Source organism: Erithacus rubecula (genome assembly GCF_903797595.1).
Source record: "Erithacus rubecula genome assembly, chromosome: 10".
Taxonomy (NCBI): Eukaryota; Metazoa; Chordata; class Aves; order Passeriformes; family Muscicapidae; genus Erithacus; species Erithacus rubecula.
The window spans coordinates 21,464,989-21,488,916 of record NC_136662.1 but is presented as its reverse complement, the minus strand read 5'-3'; the positions used below and the strand labels follow the sequence as shown (position 1 = coordinate 21,488,916).

At 37.2% G+C, this 23,928-nt stretch overlaps 1 protein-coding gene across 1 annotated transcript in view; it reads left to right on the top strand.

Annotated features, from left to right (window-relative positions):
* The window catches only part of FAF1 (Fas associated factor 1), a 148,881-nt gene that overhangs the window by 20,047 nt on the left and 104,906 nt on the right, over positions 1-23,928 (top strand). The window contains 4 exon segments of the mRNA XM_079314543.1: positions 11,881-11,927; positions 14,701-14,909; positions 17,953-18,044; positions 18,389-18,477. Coding sequence (XP_079170669.1) covers positions 11,881-11,927; positions 14,701-14,909; positions 17,953-18,044; positions 18,389-18,477 — 437 coding nt within the window.

The window sequence follows — 23,928 nt, the reverse complement described above, 5'->3', positions numbered from 1 at the left end:
GAGTTTGGTACTAAATAAACTGGATTTAAATGTCTCAGAGTGTGTATGTTTTACAGTGTTCAAAGCAGCTGCATGTGTTTTGCAGTAGCTGCTTGAAGCAGTATTGAAAGCTGTCTTTCATAAATGTTTGGTTGCTTGGCTTTGTTCAATTGCTCAAAATAAAATTGGTCACAAGAGTCCTGCAGAGGAATTTGTGTGCAGCAACAGTGTAAAAACTGCTTGGTGGGATCATGAAGCCTAATTTTGTCAATAATTAGTTCCCCTTTGCTGCATATGACTTAGCCTTTGTGGTGGTCTGCTGCATATAGAGCAGCTTAGGGTTTTTCTGTGTTAGAACACTGTAGCCTAATTACAGGGCTTATTATAGGCAGAGTGACAAAATGTTTCAGATGTTCTGTGAGATACAGAAGATCAACATAGATAATATAATGATCTCTTCAGGCATTCTGCTATAAATAGATCCAGCTCTCTTCAGCCTCCCAGGGTTGCTGATATGTTACTTCCTGAGTGTCATTTCTTTCAGCTCTACTAATTTACAGTAATTTTTACCATCTGAGGAAGCAGAAGTTAGGAATTTCTGTCCTTAGTAAAGTCTGATGGTTTCATAGCTTGCCTGTTTAGACTCTGACCTTCTCTTTTGGCATGTGAAGGTAAGAATGACAGATAAATATATCTTAAACTTTGTGTAAAAGCAATAAAATAAAAGGGTGAAAAATCCCAACTCTGTGTCTGTTGAAATGTTTCTGGTGATGGTTCATCTTTTAAGGAAAATCACCCATTAGTGACTTGACCTTATGCAGTGTGGATCTTTGTATATGTGAGGTTATTACACAGGTGAGAGCTCTTGACATCCAGTGTCTGAATCTGTGCATGAAAGTAAGTGAAGTGGTCTGCTCTACCTCTCACAGATTTAATGAAAAATTCAAGTCCTTCATATGCAGGATGACTTTATATTCTGTACTGCTGATCAAAACAGGTTTTTTTAATGAAAAGCGGGATTCACCACACTTAATTTTCAGTTTTTTCCAGGATGGCCATTTCTGTTGTTACTCCTGTTCCCTGGCTTAAAATTGTTTTTATTTCATGTTTTTTCCAAGAGATATTGTAATATAGGTGCTTTTTAGCATTGCTTTAAGAAGAAAATAAATTTCATTAAAATAATGGGTGGAGAGGGGCATTTATTATCCCATATTCAGTTTACTTGTAAATGTGTGTATAATGATTGTATATATATACAGCTCCTCTTGTTTATTATTTTCAAAATGACCTTTTTGCCTTCCTGCTGTACTTGGCTTGATTATTCTATATTCTGGGAGAGGATCAAAGCACAGTATAACTTCAGCAAAACCAGTTTAGTGCACCTGGAAAAGGGATGATTTGCAGTTCCTGTTGTACTCAGATTCCAAGAATCACTTGACAAGAAATGATTCTCTGTCTTGGAAGGAGAAATTGTGTATTTTGAACATCTGTTCTTATAAAGCTTCAACTCTTAACTAGAACTTTTAATTTTAAATGGATAACTTCGACAGATAGAGTTTTTTTTTCTAGCTTGTAAACTTCTTGGAAAATAATATTTGTCAGGATTTTTTTTTTTTTTTTTTTTTTTTCTATAAGTAAAAATTTTACATATGTGTATTTACATCTATGTAAGGACTTTTGGAAAAAAGTAACAGACAAAAAAATTGAACTGAGTAAAATTAGGGAGGACTTGGCAATTTTCTATTTCTCTTGGCAATGCCCATTTAGGTGGGAATGGCAAAAAATGGGCTTTTGACAGTAATCAGCAATCTGTTATTTGTATCTCTTCCTGTGCTCTAACCAGTAACAATCCTTTTGTTAAAACCTGTAGCAAATGTCAGTAGGAGCTGGTAAAACTGATACACTAACGTTTGTTTTTGTCTCTCTTTCTCTCCGGTTTGCCCTGCTGCAGCTTTGATGTGGTCTCTCTCTGTATGTTATTTTGATTGATTTGAATTAGTCTGCCTCCAGAAACTAGGTGATTAATTTGAGTTTGGCACAGAGCCCTTTCTTTTCCTTAAATGTGGGGCAGTGTTCAGGGTAAGTTTATGTCATGTGTTCAGCAGCTCTCCTGTTGCATTGCAAGCAGGCTGTGTTTCAGTGGCTGGGAACCAGGACTGCACTTCATGGTGGTGATGTTCATCACACTGGCCCTTTTATTTTGTGTTGCTGACCTGCTATTTTATGTACTTTGGAATTGCATACTGAATATGGCACATATTTGACAGCACTCACTGTGGGACCAGTGAGGCATTCAGGGTATATTCCTCTCATTAGGACTAGATCTGAGGGATTTTCACTTGGATTTGTCTGTGTGTTAATAACATTCTCCCTCTGCTCAAATGAACAGTCACATCTGAAAGCAGAAGTTTGTATCCCTTTTAATTTTTTTTTTTTTAAAGGAACATTTAAAGATTTATTTTAGGCAGATGTGCTCTTGTGGAACATGTTCTTGTGAACTCAGCAAGTTTATACTGACTGCTACTGCAGTAGAGCAGCCTGTGCAGCATTCACAAGCCTCTGCCAGCAGAGGGAAGGAAGAAGGAAGCCCTGAGTTAGATAATCCCAAGGAGTGTTGGTGGATGGGCATCCCACTGGTGCAGCATCTCATGGGCATTGTGCCTGTTCTCCAGGAAATTCAGAAGTTTCAGGTGTTTTTGTGTGTTCAACTGCAACATTAATATCTCCTAGTAGGACACAGTTGTCTTTTACAAAGGACTACAGAAATCTCCTTTGGAAGTCTTTAATGTATTTTCTGTTAAATTAGGGATCCCTGCTTGCCAAAGTTGTTGTATTTCCCATTCTCCATATTTCCAGCTTTTTGCAGCTTTCAAAGTGACATTTCTGTGTCTTTGAGTAAGCTCAGATGCATGGTGTGTATTTTATGCAGCTGAATGTTAGCACAGAAGACTTGTTGATTCTTAAAAACAGTATTAAATTTAATGTTTTTACTTACTTTCAGATGCCTCAATCTTTAGTAAAACACATTTCCTTTTAATGTATTTTTTTTTGTGGAAGATTATATAAAATGTGTAGGTCTATAGGCAGTTGTAATGATGGTATGACTTTCCACATAGCTGTATGCATATTCATCCATTTAAAAAAAAAACCAAAACAACTCCCAAAAACCTGCTTTATTCATGTGAGGGTAACAAAGGGGTTGTGACTATGTGTTTTATGGCTTTATTTTGTTGCTGTGATGATGTATATGAAAATTTATTTCTCTTTCTGACCAGAAAGAGTGGAGAAGATTTTTAGCTTTGCTGGCAATATTCTAAAGTAAAATATAAATTCTCTCTCTCCTTTTCAAATAACATAATGGAATTTAGTCACTTAAGCAATTTAGTTTTGTAGTTTCTTATGTAATTTTAGTTACTTAAGAAATAACTTCAAGTTTTTCTTGTATAGTGATTAAACAAGCAATGGGACTAATAAATTTAGATTTCATGGTAAATTGCTCTTGTTTCTTTTAACAGAGAATTTTATGTTCTGAGAATAAACAAAAAGCAGCACCTGAGATCCCAGTACTGCCTGATAGTACTGCTGGAGCTCTATGGATGCCTCATCCACCTACTTCAGTTTTTACAAATACTTATTTTAGAGGTGCTACTCTGTACTGGTAGTTTCTACAAAGATTGCTTAGCATTCATTTGTCCTGAGACATTCAAGTTTCAGAACAAATTTCTAGAATGTACTACAGTGAATTGTCTGGTATGAGGTATGTGTAGTTCATTACCCTGTGACTAGTTGAACTAAAAATTGCACACATCTTATAAACGTGTTTGACAAGTGTTTAGTCTGTCACTGAGTCATGCTGGGACTGTGTGAGTAGGAGAAAAATGAAGTAAATTATTTAAGAACAAGCATCCATGCCAGTGCTGTTGCTATTTTGCAAGTGAACCTTACTTGTGAAAAAATTTACCACAAAATCTAGGAGCCATCTAGAGCCATCAAAGCAGAGTGTCTTAAAAATGGATTTACTTAGAATACTGTTGAATATTGGAACAGTTTCTAGTTTTATTTAAATAAACTCTCCTTAGCCTGGAAGCCTTGGGTTGCTGCCCCTCCAGCAGTACAGCACAGGCTGTTGGAGGAATACTGAGATAACATGCAGGTTACAAACTTCATCTTGGGATTTTCTGCTTTCAAACTTTTAAGCTAAATCTTGCATAACTATTTTTTTATTATGGATTAGTGATTAGGCAGTTGACTGACCACAGCTGGGATCATTGGAACACTGCTGATATTTCATGTTATTATGGCTTTACAGTAAAGAGACCTTAGGCTTTGTGACTTTTTGTATTCTGAGTTCTTGTGTCCTGAAATTTCTTCCCTGGTAGTATTTTCTAAGAGCTGGTATGTTACAATGAATAACTTAAAAAAACTCACTTTTTTTTGGATGACTGAACAAAAAAATAAATTGTCATGAGGTAGCTTATCCCTAAACTTTGCATTTTAGTGTTGCCATTCAAATTTGCATAAAGTAACTAGGAGAGAGGTAAAAATATGGGAGTTCAGAACATTTTCCAGTATTCATATCAAGGCATAGCCTTTGATTTATCTGATTTCTATTCTATTCTATTCTATTCTATTCTATTCTATTCTATTCTATTCTATTCTATTCTATTCTATTCTATTCTATTCTATTCTATTCATATTTTAAGGACTAACAAGCTTTCCCTTTCTATGTGAAGTTTTGAGTGGGTGGTGGAGAGCAGATTATTTTCCTTTATTCCTGCTGAACTAGAGTCAGCTCAGGTACATGCTGATCCTTAAGCTGCTTAGAAATGTGTACATGTTCTTTACTTTCACTATGCCAGGAAAACACATTAAAAAAGAAATGAATTTTTTATTTCTGTTGCACTTTGTTTGGAGAATTAGGCAGTAACAATATAAAATTGAGGAACTGTGCAAAATGTAGTGTTCTTTTTTTTTTTTTTTTTTTTTTCTCAGAATTTTAGAAGTATATCTAACTGTTGAAAGGCTTCCTAGTCCATTTAGGCATGTTGTAGGAGTGACAGGACAAAATTTGCTGAAGCCACCAAAGATGTAGGGAGAAATGGGAAACCACATCTAGAGTGCTAATTGTAAACAATTTCAACGCGTGCTCTCTTGCTGATGAAGTGAATCATCTGTATGAATGTATTCATGTGGCATTTTTTGATGAAATGTTAATTTTTTGCTTTATTAGCAATTCTATTGTTTTGCAGCTTTTCATGAAGTATATTTGTTGTAAAGAAAGCAAGCTGAAATAAAGCAGAATGCATAGAAGACATTTCATTGTAGTTCAATTACAGTTTTTGGTTAAATTTTAACCACGATGGGGACTAATGTTGTCATTCTGTATAAACTTTGTGGGTGTAACTTCATGTCTAGCACTTGGAAATACTTTTGAGACTTGCAAAGCTGGGGAGATGCCAGCAAGTATAACATAAGCTACAGGAATAAGCTGACTCATTCCTTTGCCTTGAAAAGCCTGCCAAAAATAACACAGGTAGAGATTGCTTCTCTTACTACTGAGGCACAATTAGCAATTTGGTTATTTAAATGTTACTGAATTAATTTAAAAATCTAAGTGGAATAATATTTTTTATTACTTCAACTCATAGCAGTCAACTTTTGTAACCTCTGAAAGTAATGATTTCAGAGTAGCTGTGTGTGTAGTAAGGTGATCCTGTTTGCAGAAAGCTCCTTCTGGTTAAAGTGATTGGTATTTCTTCAGAAGGTTCATGGAATTTCTTGTTTAGAATACACATCTCAGACTTGCCTGTAGCAGGTGAGATTTGGTACTTGTGTGAAACTGTTGAGAAGCCACATTCCCCTGCTTGGGAATCTCAGAGTGCAATCTGGATGTCTTGGGGCAGAAATAAATGCTGGTAATTAATACAGTTTTGCTGTATTAATCTACATTGACTGTGGTATTTGACTGATACTTACAGGATATTTTTGTCAGCACAAGTTACTAAAATTTCTGCTGTTTATTCTGGAACTTTCTGCTTTTTTATTGTAAACTGATTGCAAAGGAATTCTGTATGTGGTCTTAGTTTTTATCCAGTTTCCCAAAATCACAGTATGAGCAGGTCACAGTGTTTTGATGTGTCTGCACTTGCCAGTGTTGAGAATTAGCCCAAATTAGTATTTGCAAAGAGGAAAGCTGTTAGAGGAGCATTATTTCAAAACATTTACTGTTACTGCTGAAATATATGCATAAAGCATATATAACCCTGTGAGTTAGTTTCAGTTTAAGAAATACTTCTATCCCCAAAAGGAATTACTAAATCTTTGCACTTCTCCTGTTTTGCTTTACTGCTGCATGTGAAAATATGTTCCTTTGTCTCTTAAAATTTATGGTTTGGAAACAGTTTGAAATTCACTTTTGCTTTTTCAGTCCTTTCATGGATGCTTTGTCTCACTAATGCTTTTTTATAATATAATTATTTGTTTTTCCTCTTTTTGGATAGTATTTATTCAGTTTTGGGTTTTGTTTCCTTTCTTTTACAAAACTCCTTCTCTCCATTGTAGAAAACATTTGGAGTTCTATTGTCCATTTGTTTTGTTTGAACATCAAATAAAAAATGGATTTTAAATCTTTAGGATAAGAAGTTTATCATGTGAAAGCAGAAAATTAGAGTAGGAATATTGTATGTCAGGGAGTATATCGCATTTAGCTTGAATTAGAAACATAATAATTTGCAATGGACTGACAATTGTAAGCAGAGTATTATTAATGATCTGTTTTGTGCTGTGGAAATATATAATAAAATTAAAAAGACAAGAAATAATTTAAAAATTTTATTATGGATTACTTAATGAGGGCTTTTTAGTGTATTTTGTTACTCTTTTTAAAATTCAGCAGATCTTGAGTGATCCTCAAGCATAGATGAATAGAGGGTAATATTTCCAAAATAAAACAGCAAGAGTTCTTTTATTCTGCAGAACTCAAAATCAGAGTGTGTTTGTCTTGTGTGTCATCTCACCCTCTGTAGTGAGGTTTTGTATGTAAATTTTGGTATTATGTTCACTTAAATGATCAGAAAAATAAATCTAAGATGAAATGCTGAAAGAGTCAAAGATTAAAACAAGTTTTTCTTTGTTCTGAGTATGAAACAACAAAAAGCCTGATTTTTTTGGTTGTAATTTTAAATACTGTCCTACAAGTGGCTAACACCTCTTCCTGCCATTGCATCTGCTAATGTAGAAAACAGCATGGGCTAAACTTTCTGCATTTGTGATTTGAGAGAAATAGTTTTTATATCAAGAAGATATTAAGTATATAACAAGAAGGAGAAGCAAAATGAATAGTTAAGACACAAAGTGCAGAACTTTTGTTTTTTAGCTTGCCAGATGTGTTAAACCGAAACTAAAATCTGAGTTTGTAGCATTTGGGGGAAAATGGAGATTTTTGAAGGTCATAATAAATGAATCCTCTCATTAAAAAAAAGCTTTTATTGAGTTCCATTGAAATAATTAAATATGTGGTTTATGAGGCTATTGCCTTAAGTTGAACACATTAAAAATTTACTAATACTGTAAATCTAAATATGTCAGAAAATCAGGAGGTTGGAAGAAAATGCCCCATGAACAAGTGACTCGATTGTAATTCCCTCTGGCTTTCTGAAGCACCTGATGCCATTTGGTTGGACATCTTTGGGTTTTGGATCATCTACCATGGCAGTTCTATTACCCTGTCTTGGGGTCTTGTGCTGTGTTTGTTTAATGTAAACCTCCTCAGTTTTTACCTAAACAAATGGAAAGCTCTGCAAGGGCTTTGATCAGTAGGCTCAAGTGGTCTCACTTGCTGAATGCAGTCAAACCTAAATGAGGCTTTTGGAATTCTCTGGGAGCAGCAGTGTTAAACTGGTTTGGTTATTTATCCTGGTGGAACTCCTGCATCTCTCAGGTGTGTGGGTTATTTACATCTCTCTAGCCTCTTCCTCTCAAAGGATTGTTCTTCCAGCACTGTGCTGCTCCAAAATGCTTTCTCCTTTTGCTTATGGATTTATTTTCTAGTGCCCTGTTTTGGAGAGTTGATTTTGCATTGTGCTTCATAGGAGCTCTTGCCCTTCACTGGAGTGGAGGTTCTAAAGGGGAAAGAAGTGTTAAGGGACTGCATCTGTCAGCCAAAACCATTGTGTGCTCTGGAGGTTGGGGAGGAACAAGAGGTGCCACTGAGGAGAGCTCCTTCCTCACCCATTGCAAAATCCTTTAACTCTTAATTCATCTAAACATCCCTTTAAGATTCTGGAAATCCAGCCCATCTTCAAACTTTGTGAAAACCACGGAGTATTTACAACTTGTGAGTTGAATATTTGTGCTGTCTAAAAACCCACATTATTCATAGGACCCTGGGATGAGAGTCACTCTAAGATCTGCTTCACTGCTTTATACACTAGATTTGTATATTTTGAAGGAAGTCATTGATGTTGATGTTTCAGCAGATAATTAAGGAATGGTGGTTCTTTGTTTTCGTTCTAACACTGTTTTGTACTCATAAAAGATAGTCGCAATTAGTCAGAACTGACTAATCTAGTTGTTAGTATTCCCTTGAGGAAAAATTCTAAATTTTAATCTGCTTTGCAGTGATCTTTAGGTACTTAAATAATTTCAGAATGCCATGGATTTTTTGTGTTGCCCAAACTATTAATGAATTTGGTAATCTTTCATTAACCCTGTTGGTTTATTGTTTCCTATGTTTTGGGGAAACAAGAAAGTAAGATTTAATGTACTTCAATACTGTAACTTGGAAGCATGCTGCTGAAAAAAAACACACCAAAAATATTGTTACTTTGAACCTTTCTAATGGACACTTGCCAGTCTAGCATTGTATCACATTCTGGATATCCTTTTAATTAAAAAAAAAAACCCTAGCATTCACAATATGTTTATCAAGATAACCTGTAGTATTGGATGATGGGCTCACAGGGACTTGAGATGGAAGTTGTTTCTGGATGTCTCTCTGGCCCAAAGCAGGTCCAATTAGGTCAGGTTATGCAGTACTTAATTAATTTTTAAATAAGCTGTTCCAGTTCCGGGGTATATGATTGATATCCCTAAACAAAATGTATAAATCAAGAAGAGCTACATTCACTTTATAATTTAATGAACTGCATTGTAGGCTTGGTAGTTGTTTAAAGGTTGCCATCAAAACAGAAATGATTCTGTTCCAGGATGGGCCAGTGTTAGCAGAATTTGCTAAGGGTAGCACTGAGACACACCTAGGATTCCTGGCTTTGGGAAAAGTCTTCTGAAACTCCTATAATTTTCCATTTAAGGTGAATTTCACTCTTTAAATAATGATAGCATTAGAAAGCTGTGGTACCCTGGATCCAGCAGGGACACTTGTGGGTATGCAGTGTGAGAGCAGCATGAGCACAGAGTGCTGCTCCCCTGCCATCACTCTCAACAGCAGGTTTTGGGAGCTGAAGGAGCTTTCTGATCCAGACATGGTTTCTTTATATTAATAATCCATAAATAGATTTAATGCATTGGTTATTACAACTGTTTCGAGGGTAACAAACATTTTAAATTACTATGAATTACAGGGTGGTTTTGGTGGTCAAAGATCCCTGTTTGGAGAGAAAAAATATATAGTATCTTGAAATGTTTGCATAACCACAGAGATGAGAGCCTCTCTCAAAGGGGATTGACACTGGGGAAGAACAGCCTGGAACAGATCTTGCCTTAGTAACGTGTTCTTGTTTTAATTTTTTTTTTTTTTGTAGTCACAACCTTCTCCCAATGAAATTCTAAAGCAGATGGTTGTTCCTTTTTCTTTTTTTTTTTTTTTTTTTCTTTGCAGGGTCTACTTATAGCTGTCTTGTTAGAACATGGATATTTAATATTTATGCAGTATGTACATGTGCACTGCTACCATTTGCTGTCTACATTATTTTAGTCTTCCATCTTGCTTAACAAACAGTGTCTGGACTCTTTAGTTTTACAGTGTGGTTAATAGAGGTCTTTCCATCAAAAAAAGTACATAATGCTTCTGCTGTTTTTTCTTACTCCTGTGCCCCTTAAATGTCATCGAGTTTACAAAACTGGGGATATATGAACAAGTGAGTTATTCAGTTTTAAAGAAAATAGCTTGGAGCCTCTATTGTATTTAACCCCTCTAACTAGGCTCAGAAGAAGTTTGAGCTGATTTAAAGACAGAGCTTTGACAGAAGTGTGAAAATGCCACATTGCTATTTCTTCACAGCTGAAGCAGCTGCTTTTCCCCAAGTAAAGAGAATTTTGTTGCACCAGCAGGTCATTATTAGTGTAGGTTCTGTGGTATGAAACCTGTATTTGCTTTCTATATCTTACAGATGCAAAATAAAGGATAACTTTGTCTCTCAGCCAACTTTATCTGTTGATTGACATGAGTTAAATGTATGTTGCTGAAGAGTATGGGAGTGAGAAGCCAATCCAGAAAAACCCAAATAAACCAAAACCTCCTACTCTTTCCTGAAGGTTTATTAGATGAACACGATCAAGAGCTGTGTATGACTGCAAAAACCACAATGATGATAAATGAGACACGTTGTTAAAAAGAAACCACTGATTATTGCCATGCACAGTGGATAAACTGATTTAAAACCTGATCTGGTAGGGAACTTTGTTTTGCTGTAATTTGATACAGCCTCATGGGTTGTTGCTGTAGCTTATGGGTACCTCTGACCTTCTCTGCTTTTTAAATTATTATTAATGCAATATTTGTTTCTAAATGCAGGATGAATCTTATGGCAGTATCACAGTAATTTAGCTGAGTTCAGCAATAAAACCTTCTGACTTCATGTGGCCTTAACTATTAACAGAAATTGTAAAAAAATCATGTTTATATATTCAGAGAAAAAGAAACCATAGCATTTAAATCTTGGTTACATCTATTTTTATGTTTATTAAGCACTTACTTGAGCTATATATTTTTAATGTCAGTTTGTGCAAATGGTGTGGATCAATGATGACTGTCAGTAGTTCAGTCACAGGGTATGACTTTGTCTTCCTGGAGTACCAGGAAATTTTTGAACTGATAAACATTAGTGTTCCCTTCTTCACTCATTCACCAGGTGTTCTGGCCAACATATCAGGTGTATCTGACATATGGGGATGGATATTAGAGTTGTGAGGGTAGAAAATGGATAAGTTGCTGCTGATACAGGAGAAAATGGAGAGCAGTGGGATTTAAGCTTTAATCTTGCTGTTAAGCCTTCTGATAATTTGGACAGTGTAGAATGGTATTTAACTGCATAAACCCTGCTTAAAAAACACTTTCTTTTCTACCTGAGGATTGTTTAATTTTTTGGGATGGTCCCTTGTGTGACTCCCTGCAGCCTGGAAGGCTTGGGTGGTGTGTGTAGGTGTGATGGAGCTGCTCTGGAGCAGCTTTGGCACCAGCTCAGCAGTTGGTGAGCACATGGGGCTGGTAGCACATAGGGTGTGTGCAGCTGGGCAGCTTTATGGGCATGGCCATGGCTGGTGCTTCTGGGGAGCATCACATTTTCTGTGGGTGTGCTGTGCTGCTGACTGGGCTCTGCACAGTTGGCTCCCTGTGTTTGGGAGTGATGTGTCCCCCTGTGTGTGACTTACCAAAGTGCTGGACTGATCCAGCATGGGCCATGCTTATTCCCTGGCATTTCACCTGGGAAATCTATCACACACAAACAGGAGCTGCAGCTCATGTTAGATTTTCACTTAGATAAGTTTTTTATTTTATGTAGATACCATAATGATGGTATCATTCACCAAGAACATTCACTAAATAGAGAGCATTTTAGGGCATGTTTTGAAGCAAGCTGATCGCTCTTCCAAACATATTATGAAAGTTCTGATGTATTTTTGTTCTGCATGCTTGACTCAAAATTTGTTTTCTCTTTTCAGGCAGCTATAAATGGTGTTATACCACAAGAAAATGGCATTCTACAAAGGTAAGCACAGAAGACTGGAGTAGTAATACAGAGAATGATGCTGGGTAACAGTTACTTTTTTTTCCTTTCTGAATCCTAAGAAGATGACATAATTCTCCTTTTAAAGCTGTTTCTGGAGCCACAGATTCTATTCCTGGCAAAGCTGATTTAACATTCAGTTTTCCCATACTGATGGAGAATTAACTCAAACATCTATTCAAAATAGTTAACTTTTTTATTTTGAATTCACTGGTGGTTGGGTCATTCTTTGCAGGATTGTCTCTTTACAAAGACTGGATCTGGCTAAGTATTTATTTTTCCTTATGCATTTTTAAATGTATTGATATTCCATGCTTCCCTGTTTCTGGCCAAAAACATTTGTACTTGGTTGTTTGGGGTTTTTTTTTTGTTTTTTTTTTTTACTTGAATTACAGGCAACAGAAACTGTGATAGCTAAAGTAAGGTTGTTCCCTTCTAAAAGTAGTTTTACTGATTTTCTTTCAGCTTCTGAATTAAATTTTGGCTTGCATACTGATGCTTGGATATCTTGAAGTCACTGAAACTTGATCTTCTAAGTGCTGATGAGGCAGTTGAAAACAGCAGAACAGGAATTGAGCTACCTGAGAGAGACAGTAAAACAGTGTTTAAAAATTTGTTCAGAAAAATATTTAATGTACTATTTAAAAAAATGTAACGATAAACAAAGATATGTAATGTAGGTAAAGTGGTGTTTGACATCTGTCAATACTTGCTGTCAATAGAGTCAGGTTTTGATTGAGGATAAAATTATTTGCTCAGTAAAGTTGCTAAATATATATTTACTATAAGGCCTGTTTATTCCATGTGAGATCAAGTCTTGGTTGAGTGGAGCACTCTTTCTGCAAATAAGTTGTAACCTCAAAGCATTTCTATCCAAAATACCAGAATATTTGGTTGGGTAAAAGAAGCTGAGGAATAGTTAAGTGTAGTTAATGCCTGTCTTCAATCCCAAGGTGGTCCACTGCCCACTTACATTTTTCTTTCACAGTAATTTATTAATTCTTAGAAATTATTAGATAGTCAAATGTGTTTAAAATGTGTATTTTTGTTGCGTTGTTTTTATCTTGTTTTGTATTCTTCCAGTAGAAGTGGTTTAAAGAAGATTTAGAAGATTTAGAAACCTAGTTTCCAGTGGTTTTCAGATAAGGCTTATTTTACTGTTGTGAGGCTTTTTATGTTCTATTAGAGGTTGCTAGTCAGGTATGTAGGATACCTTTTGTGGTGGAATCAAATAGAATTAATACAACTGGGCTTGAAGTAAGTTGATTTATTGAAGAGAAAAAAGTACACTTTGTTCTATAATTCAGTTGCTTGTTTTGTAATCCAGTCCTGAGAATTGGGATATTCATTGATTCTTGAGTCTACTAACAGAATTGTTACTTAATTGCACTTAATTCATATGTGTCCACCAGATTAAAGACAATGGCATATAATTTGGTATTTATACTTTTTTAAATCCTGAAAATTAGATTGTTTCCTGTACTCTTGAGAGCTCTGACGTGGGCCTGACTTTGGAGCCACAGGTCTGAGAGTTTGGGTCTTTGCAGCTGGGCATTCATCCTTCTGAGCATGCTGATGCAGAAGTGAAGGAGCCCCTTGTTTTACAAGCATAACATGTTTTTTCTGTTTCAAATGTGAAAGGCACAATGATGGGATTTGCAATAGCTGAGTACTGTTGCTTTTCTGTGACATGCATGCTGTCCACATTTGGCACTTTTTAAAGTTCAGACCTCTAAAGGACAGATTTGACTTGCTCTATGAAGCATTTCCACTTAGAATCTCATGGTAGCTTCAAGTACAAAAGGAATTTTTTAAATAAGTTCTGATAAAGAATGGAAATGAGATTAAGTTATATGATGCAGCATTTCTGAAATCCACCATGAGTTCCTATAACTGTCCAGCATCTTCCTGGTAAGAGCATCTAAAAGGCAACACCCCAGTCTTTTGGGTTTTTTTGGGGGTTTTTTTTGCCTGGGATAATATTCCTGGAATGTCGTGTTTTGTTACACTTGTTTCCAATCCCAGTTACATGCTTCCTGTGGAGAGGCTTACTGAGGAAGATGCAGTGCTTTTGGGTAGTGAGGGTTTTCCAGTTTATTCTGACCTCTGATGCTGTGGGTATCCTTGAGTCAGGTATGGAAACACCCTTACATGAACCTCCAGGAGCCCTGCAGAATTTTGAACTTGAAGGCAAGCTAGAATTCAGCATTGCATGACTGTTGTACTTCTAGGTGTTATTTTAAACATGTGCTTCATTATCTTAATTTATTTATCTTAAATGTGTATCTGTTTTCATATCTGACTTGTTTTTCACTAATTTGGTATGGCAAAATACCTGTGTGCAGAATTTTGAGCTGTATTTCTTATTCTGATTTCCACTGGATACTAGCCCAATGATATAGAAAGCTGGTTGTTGCCATGGTGCAAATTTTATATGGTCAGAACACTCCTGGAACAGGAAATAATCCTTCTCCTCTAGATAATTCTGGTATTAATTACATAGTGGATGTTAAATGCTTGTTCATCAGTAGTGCTGATCTCCTATAGGACTCTTGAGCCCTGAAATGTTTAAATTGCTAATACATAAGTTATTTTTTCATTTTAAATGAGCAGCATTTTCAGATATGACAGCAATAATTCAAGAGGTGTTTGCTGGACTGTAGTAAGTGAATAATACTGTCATTTTCCTTTCCTAATTTCTGGTTAGACATCCCAAGCTGTTGTGTTGAAATCACCTTATTTGTCTGTCTTTCAGTGAGTACGGTGTAGAGACTTTGCATGGACCAGCCTATGGCCCCAGCAGTCACTCTGCTGCAGCTTCCTCAGCTCCTTCCTCCTCCTCAGCATTTCGCCATGTAGTGCCATCTAGACAAATAGTGGAAAGACAGCCTCGAATGCTTGACTTCAGGGTTGAGTACAGAGACAGAAATGTGGATGTAGTACTTGAAGACAGCTCCACAGTGGGTAAGGATTTGTAAAAATGAAATGAAAGCCGCTCTCGTCAAATCGTTACCAAGACGAACTGAAAAGATTCACCCCCAAAAATCCAAATCCTAAAGCAAAGCAGAATAAAACCCCTCAAAAAGAAAGAAAAGATCTCCCTGAAAATGCAGCCTCCACAGCTACTAACCATTTTCAAATCTCTTTGCAGCTTTAAAAAAGCAAAATTTCACTAATCCATTGTAAAGGTTAGTGATCTAGCAAATATTTGTTTTTAAATCTAGTTTTCTTATGAACTTGCATCAGAAACAAAATGGAGATTAATGATTAAGTTGAGGCATGAAAGTGTAATTTGGGTTAGGATTAGTGTAGCTGCAAGCTGTTTATAAGCGGATGATCTTTGCATTTCCTCTTTGAATCTGTATGGCATCTCTTTCTGCACAGGATTAGTGACAAGATTAGAGAATTCCTGGTGTGAAGAACATCATTGCATTCTTCTTAGTTCAATTTTTATTTGACTCATTCAAATTAAGAGAAATTCTATCAGTTTTATTGTCTTTATCCTAAAATTGGTGAATTTTGAAGCAGTATGGTGGAGGTATGCTATTGCTAGTGTTGCAGAGCATGTTATTTTTTACATTCCTCAATCTGGGAATTAATTTACTTTGCTAAAAAGAAAAGTATTTTCATTTTCCTATTTTTAGTAAAGAGCTTATACAGATCCAAATAAGGAGCTACATGAAGAAATAGTTGATGAAAGCGATTTTCTGTGCTGCAGCCTTTTGTTTGGGATGAAATTTGGAAATTGGAACTTTCGATCCTCACTTGTCTTTTCGGCAATGGATTTGGTGTTGGCTGGCGCCACCTAGCGGTGACTGGTTTGAATTATCGATGGCTGTTCCATGTTTTCCTTTGTGCTGGGTGACATCCATGGAAATCCGACATCAAAATCTGATCAGATCAGAATTTTCCGGCTGTACCACTTTGATTTCTCTTTTCTTATTAACTTCTTAAAAACTGAATTTTAACTGAAAGCTGTAGGGCAGAAAGCAGTTTGTGCAGAACTTCTGTATCCTGGGATATAAAGATGGAGGGCAGCCTGTGTTTGAAGTCTTGGGAGAAGTGAGCAAGGCAAATTTTAGAATTTCAGCTGTGGACTTGAGGAAAGAATACTTTTTGGTTTTTTGGGATGACACAGGGGCCCAGGAGAGCTGGTTGATTTTCAAGGACAACTTCTTCAAAGCACAGGACCAATTCCTTCCAACATGGAAGAGGAGCAAGCATGGCAGAAGGCCAGCACAGAAGAAGAAAGCATTTCTGACTGAGCTAAATTAAAAATCAAAGTATCCAGAGGTGGAAAGTAGTGATGGGCTGGCCAGCAGGAGCACAGAGTTGTGCAGGTTTGGAGTTAGAAACACCAGAGCTCAGGTGGAGGTGAAACCACTGAGGAGTTAGAAGGGTTTCTGTAAGTACATCAGCCTGAAAAGAAAGGCTAAGGAAAATGTGAACATGTGTTCAGTGGTGATTGCTGAGCTTGGTCTGTGGGAAGATTATGGAATAGATCTTTCTGGAAGCACTTTTTGAGCACGGGAGAGAAAAGAAGGGGATTTGGAGCAGCCAGCATGGATTTACTAAAGGCAAATTGTACCTAATCTGTCAGCATTATTTGCCTTTTACAATTTGATGACTGGCTCATTTGACAAGGGGAGAGAATGTCACTGTAGTTTTAGGAAGGCCTTTGATATACTCTGCTGTTGTATTTTTCTAATCATAATGTTAAGATAAAAGCTGGATAAAAAACTGACCAAAATAAATCTTAATCTACTCAGAGAAAGTGGCTGATATTCTGGAGGGCAGGGCTGCTGTTCAGCAGGTTCTGGACAGCCCGGAGACATGGGTTGACAGGAGCATCCTGAAATTCCAAGAAAATAAAGTTGAAGTCCTGTATCTGGCATGGGAGAACTCCATGTTATCCCACCTGATAGCTGGCTGAAGGCTGATAGGCTAGAAAACAATTTAATAAAAGGGATCTTGAGTGCTTCAGCAATGAACCCTTGCAGAAGAAGACCTGCTGTATCCCAGGCTTTGTTGGCAAGAATGTAGCTGGTGGATCCCAGGAAATAATTATTTCCCTCTATTCAGCACTTGCCATGCTGCATCAGGAACACTGTGCTGGGTTTTGAGGTGTCTGCTGCAAGAAAGATGTTGGCATCCTGCAGTAAGTCTGCTCAGGGGTCTGGAGCTCTGGGTTAACAGGAGGAGAGGCACAGAGGAGAGGATTTGTTCAGCCTGGGGAAAAGGGAAAGAGGAAGTTCAGACCTGATCTCTGTCTACAGCTGCCTGCTGGAGGACATGGAGAAGGTGGAACCAGGCTTGTCTTGGAGGTCATGAGAATGAGAGGCAATAGGCACCAACATTAAAAACTCACATTAATTAAAAGGATTTTTTATTTTTTATTGTGAGGGTGGTGAAGTACTAAAACAGATTGGCCAGAAAAGGTGTCAAACTTCAAGAGTCAGCTGGACAAGTTATTGATTAAACTGGTTTAATTAGACCTTTGAGTTGGGCTTAGGCCACATGAGCTCCAGAGGTACCTTCCAGCCTGAATTATTTTATGACTGTAATAACTACAGGGGCAGAAGAGCATCAAAATATACAAAACATTGAAAAAGCTGTCAGAGTAGTCAGTAGTGTGAATATTCCAGTTCCTTAGGTCTGGACTAATGATAATGAAATTTGGTACCAGAAATATGCACCCTCTTTGTTGCTGGTGAAGTCTGGGGCTCCAGATTGCACACAGTTACAAATATGTGTATCCAGTATATATGGAGTATAGAATTACCAGTATATGTGTCCAGACCATCAAATCCTCCAATCCAATGTGATTCTCCAATCATTCATGCTTTGTGATTTTTTTTAAGCTTCATTTGTCCTTTACTATTTGAAGGTATTTTACTCCTCATAGTAAATTTTTCCTTGCTCTTGATATTTTGAGTACAATTCATTGCTGCTTGAATAAAGCAGTAAATGTGTATATTTTATATATTCCCTTTGTTTTTCTTTCTAGGAGATATCAAACATATTCTAGAAAATGAACTTCAGATTCCTGCATCTAAAATGCTGTTAAAAGGGTGGAAGACTGGAGATGTAGATGATAGTGTAAGTTCTCAAGCGTGTTTTCAGTTAACTGAACTCAGTTTCAAACTGAGCATCTGTGGGTGGGGATTACAATGCAAGAATTGTTAGTTTCAAACAGTGTCAGATGTCTTGGGTGGCACACAAAGAACTCTTAATCTAAAACACTGCAAAATAAAATCAGGACAAATCAGTTTGTCTTTGGTTTGTATATAATATGGGTCACCTAAAAAAATGATATTTTGAAGTAACAGGAAGTCTATCTTGATAGAAAATATTTGGTGATATTGTAAATATATACCTACAATTAAAAAAAAAAGTCAGAATTGGTGAATGTTTTATATTTATAATGACTTTTCTCTCCTCAGACTGTTTTAAAAAGTCTACACTTGCCAAAAAATAATAGTCTTTATGTTCTAACACCTGACCTGCCTCCTCCTTCTTCAAGTCATTCTGGGTAAGTCTTTTGGCCATAAATTCTATTTGTATGGTTTAGATTTTTTTTTTGTGGTTTTTATGAGGCCATGTGTGTATTTCCAGGAATCTGCAGTCAGTTTTGCACTGCACTAGTGACTATTGGGGTGAACTAACTCAGAATCTCATTGAAAATAAGCTTGTTGAGGTTTTGAATCTTTGGGGGGGACATGAACCTCTTAGGTACATACAGAATTTTACGTCTCTCAGATGTGATGACTTTAATTTAACTAGCACTCTTTCAAGAAAAGATATTTTTCCAATACCCAATCTGGATTGCTGTGCTGCAATTGAAGGCCATTTCCTCTCATCCTTCCCCTTAAGACATGGCAGTGGAGACAGACCCCCAGCTGGCTCCAGCCTCTTTCTGGGGGAGTTTTGGGGGTGAGAAGGTCCCCCCTGAGCTGAAGGGTTTCTCCAGGCTGAGCACCCCAGGCTCCCTCAGTCTCCTCTCCCAGGACTTTCCCTCCAGACGCTTCCCCAGCTCCATTCCCTTCTCTGGCCCTGCTCCAGCCGCTTCCAGAACTGGACACATCACTGGAGGTGTGGCCCCAGCAGTGCTGAGTACAGGGGACAGTCACTGTCCTGATCCTGCCCTACTCCTGGTCCAATCCAGGTGCCACTGGCCCTTCCTGGGCACAGCTGGGCACAGCTGTCCAGCCACTGTCCACCAGCACCCCCAGGTCTCTTTCTGTTCTCGGGGAATATTGTGAAGGTTTGAAAATGAAACCGTGTTATATCTTATAAAGTAATTAGCAATTGGTTTGGTTGGTTTTCTTCCCTTTCCCTGTACGTGCTGTTTGGCAGGGAAAAGGGAATTTTCCTCGGTAGCCGCTAGAGGGTGCACAGGAATTGAGCCTGTGAAAGGAGCTGCTCCAGCGCTGGGATGCCTTTGCAATTGGGCAAAATATCATGGATTTCAGGTTGTCTGAAGAGGGACTTGGCTTTCTGCCGTTGTAGGTGACAGGAGAATGTTCTACAAATGCAGTTGTGTTACTGGTGTGAGGAATTCTTTGAGAATAAATAGAAATTAGTATCTGCCTTCCTAATGACTGAAAGTACTTGGTATATTGCTAAAAGGTATTTGTGCACATTAGCATGTAGTCTGTGGAGGAGATAAGAAAGCTGATATGAATTATAAAAATAATAATTGATAAAAAAGGAGCAGTAAGAGAGGGAATAGTGGCACTGGTATAGAGGGTGGTGTGCATGAACTGTATGTGCAAACAGGAGCTGTATTTGTGTGTGAGGACAATAAGCCATTGTGCCTTAGCAGATATTTGAAGAACAGTGAAAAGACACTACAGCTGCTAATTGTTTCATTTCCAATTTCAAAAATTTTTAGCCAGGTAATTGTATATTGTAGTTTGAATGTTATAATTCCGGAAAGAAAACTGGAGTCTGAAGAGAGTTGTTTATTGCAACTGCAGTAAAGTATATAACAACAAACTGTTTAAAAACTGTTCTTTGCCTTTCTTTTTTAATGGATTAATGGTTTTAAAGAACTTCACTTGATAAAATCAAAGTAGTTGTTACCTTTTATAGTTTATATTTGTTTCATAGTGGAGATTAGTTCTGGATATTTTTAAGATAAAAGTTGGTAGCTTTGGGACAGCAAATGATGACTAATTAGTGGCTATTTAAACACGGATAATTTGAAGGCTAGATCATCTCCCTGAAGTCATAAATTCTAGATGAAAGGGGAGGCTTGCCTCCAATTAAAGCATCTATGCAGATCAAAACACATCTAATTGAAGCAATGTACCAAACCCAGTTACACTGTTTACTGCCTACTGTTAGGTCAGTTATTATTCAGATTAGTTTGTTACCCACAATTTTTAAAAGCGCTGTGCTCACATCTATTATTAATGGATGTCGAGGAACTTTGCCTCTTGCTCTGGGAGTTCATCTGTTGTTTTCTTCAAATGCCTTCTGTTTTGAACTAGAGATAAATAGTCGTGATTTGAATATCTCCAGAAAGTGATATTTGAAAAGCCTGAGATTTCAGTATGTGATATTTTATCTATATGCCCTTCTTAAAAGGAACAGTCTGGCCTCAGCTCTGTAAGCTCCTATTTTTGTCTGTTCTTTATAGTGAGGCAGAACACTGTCTGAAACATCCTTTTCCAACATATTGATCTGAAGGCATTGAAGTTTATTGTGACAGACTGAATGAGCTTAACCCAGAACTGACTTAAAACCAGCATCTAAATGTAATGGCAAAGTGATCCTGCCGTTTAAACAAACAAAAATCTCCTAGGGTATCTTTGTTCATCAGTGGCCTACCTAAAGCTTTTATAGGTAATAGAAACCCAGTGAATTACTACTGCATGCTAGTAAATTGAGGTGGAAAGATTAAATTTAAATGTCAAATACCACCTGTATGGTTCCACCCTGCTTCCACAATTTCAGCTGGCAAAGCCATACTTATCCATGCATGATACCCAGAACAATGACCACATGTTCTGTGAGCTGTGGACATAATGAAATCTGATTTCTGCCTCATCCAGCAGCTGCAGTAAATCAGCTTTCTCTTTCCATGCTTCCCATCATCTCACCTACCTCTGATGCTGCATCCAGGTCTTCTTGTATTTTTTTGTAGCACCTGTGTAATACTTTTCACCTTGCACAGAGTATCAGCCTGCCCCGCATCTCTTCCCCAGCTCGCAGTCAAGCAGTATCAAAGGAAAGAAGTCATGTTCTGTGGGTAGTTTTGAGATCACTGACCAGAGGTGATGGATGGGTATAAAATATTGCACTTTTAAAGCAGCCTTTTACTGAAGTGGGTGGTAATTTGGGTGGCCTTCCTCCTCCTGGCTGTTGATTTATACCTGATCTTTGAGACCTTTCTAACACTATGAGACCTCCTTTAAACCAGTGTCTATGTTCAAAAGTTACCAGACGGGAGCAGAAGTTACCAGGTGGATGGAGAAGAATGTGATTTCCCTTGGAAAGAGATCTTGAAAGGAAAGATCCCAAAGATTGTCCATCATTAAACGTCCATGGGGGTAGATCCCTTGCACCAGCTTTGTCAGATTAGACTAATCACTTCCTCAGTGTGCAATTCCTTCCCTTTGTTGCCTTGGATGCTTATTGAAGGCTGACAATACCCAGTTCAGGAAATAGGTTTAGGAGAGTGTAAGAGGAAAGCATGAAAAGTGTGAGCATGAGGGTCTGGCCATGGAGCTGGGTCATCCAGATTCTCTCCTTTTTATCCTGTGTATTCTGGGAGATGCTCTTTATAATTTTTTGTTGCTGTTGTCATTATAATGGATATAATTTTTTTTTTTTCTAAATAGCTGTAAGTCAAAGATACTTTATTACACTTGATGGATGAATCACTGGAAAGTTGAAAAGCATTAAAAGCCCAGGTGCATTCCATGGAGATTATTAGATACAATGCAATTTTGCTAAGTGATTATACCTTGTTTAACAAGTGTAGTCATCTGTGTGGATAAAAAAACCCCCACAGATCCCATTTTTCAAGCAGTAGGCCCATATATTGCAGAATGCCTCTGCTTTAGATCATGCAGAGCAGTGGTGGTGATGTAGTGTCGTGTTGTACGTTATCAACTGTAGCATAGTGTTAATTAAGAACCATGTAACCTGCAACTCCAATTATTGCTCCTGTCTGCTTAGCTGGACAGGAGCAGTGCCTTGCTTTAGTTACTTTGAAAGCTTCCATAAGAATGGTAAGATTAATGTTTTATTTTCACATCTGTTCATGAGACAGTTTAAAAATCCTGAAGTTTAAAATGCAATAGAATGTAAACAAAAGGGCTTCTGCTCATTTACATGTTAGCCAGATTTGCTAACTGATTGCTGTTTGAACCTAATCTACCACCTCCTGCTGCATTAGCTACAACAAACATTACATTTACATACTGATTTCTTATTTTGTTTTAATGTAAATAATCTGTAATTACAGTAAATTTGGACTTCTGTTGACATGAGCTTGTATAAATCTGTAAGTTTAAAATGGAAATGTTAATTACCTTGTGTCATACCTGTTTATATAAAAATCAGAGGTTTTTGGAGGAAATCTCTGTGTGACTGAGAAAGATATTGCCCAGTAGGAAATACTGAATGTATTTCATAGAAACTGAAATGAAGAGGAGCATGTTTATATCATTGATTAAGGATTTACTTTTGGTGTAAAATTCTAAAATATTACTAAAATTTCAAAGAAAAAATGCTGCTGAAAAGCCAAGTATCATATAAAAAATCAGAGCATTAATGCAATCACTTAATCAATAGATAGAACCAATCTGTTTTGTGTGTCCAAGTCTCTTGCTAGAATTGGTCAGGGCAGTGACCATGGTCAGGTCTATTTTTTTTTGTCTGTTCTTGGGCTTCTTTTCTGGGTGTAGGCAAAGTACCTGAAATGGAGGATTGGTGTCCAAAAATGCAGATTTCCTTGCCATCTGTGCTGCATAGTGAGTGCAGAATCATTCAGCTAAGGTAAAAATTTGCAAAGGCAGAGTTATCACCTATCAGCAAATGCTTTTGAAAGCTGGGGTTTGCAGTAGGGGAAAAATGGATCTGGTAATGGTAAGAGTGGCCTGCTTTAGTCCTCTTTCTAGAATTTAGTTTTCCCATGAATTAATTCTCAGATTAATTGGATTATTTTAGCACTGCTGGCAACAATGAAAAAGAAGGGAAAAAAAATCTGTCTTGTCTTTAATGGGACTTAGAGTTTGATCCTGATTTTTTCCCCCCTTTTAATATAGCTATTTTGCTTGGTGGTCAAATTATTATATTACAAAGTTATTGCAGTCAACTATAACATTTGTAGGAAAATTAAACAACTGCAAACATTGAAGCCAAATTTTAGAGATGTGCATTGTATTCAAAGTCAGTCTTCTCAATACTCTTGTGTGGACCTAAAAAGGAATAAGCTTCAGCTTAGTATCAGTGAGAATGTCATTTAAAAACATTTATTTTGTAAAATTTGTCATTGGCTTAATGGCTGAAATACAAATTTTGGGTAGGTAATCTGGGGTAATCTGCATCTCCCTTTGCTGGAGTAAATGATTATGGGAGGGACAAAAATCAACTCCATCCCACAGAGGAGGGTGGGCACCAGCACTGGCATGAGTGACCCATCAGATGTGCCTTCAATTCCTCCTCCTTTTGACTTTCTAGTGGACACTTTCCAGGCTTTACAGCTGTCAGACCTTGTGAGATTTTGATGTAGGAACTCCAAGGACTGGAGCAGTTGGCCAGTCCATTTCTGTGTAAGCAGAAGTAATCTTCCTAATTTTGTTATTTTTCTGAAGAAAAAGCGAACAATTGGCCATGCACTATATTTGCTAACACTTTCAAACCCAGTTTTTCCTCCATTTTTTCATGTTCTTTTTTATTATCCATCTTAATTTTCAGCCTCTTTTTCACTCTGTTTGTCGATGAATGTGTGCTGAGAATTTGCTTGTTA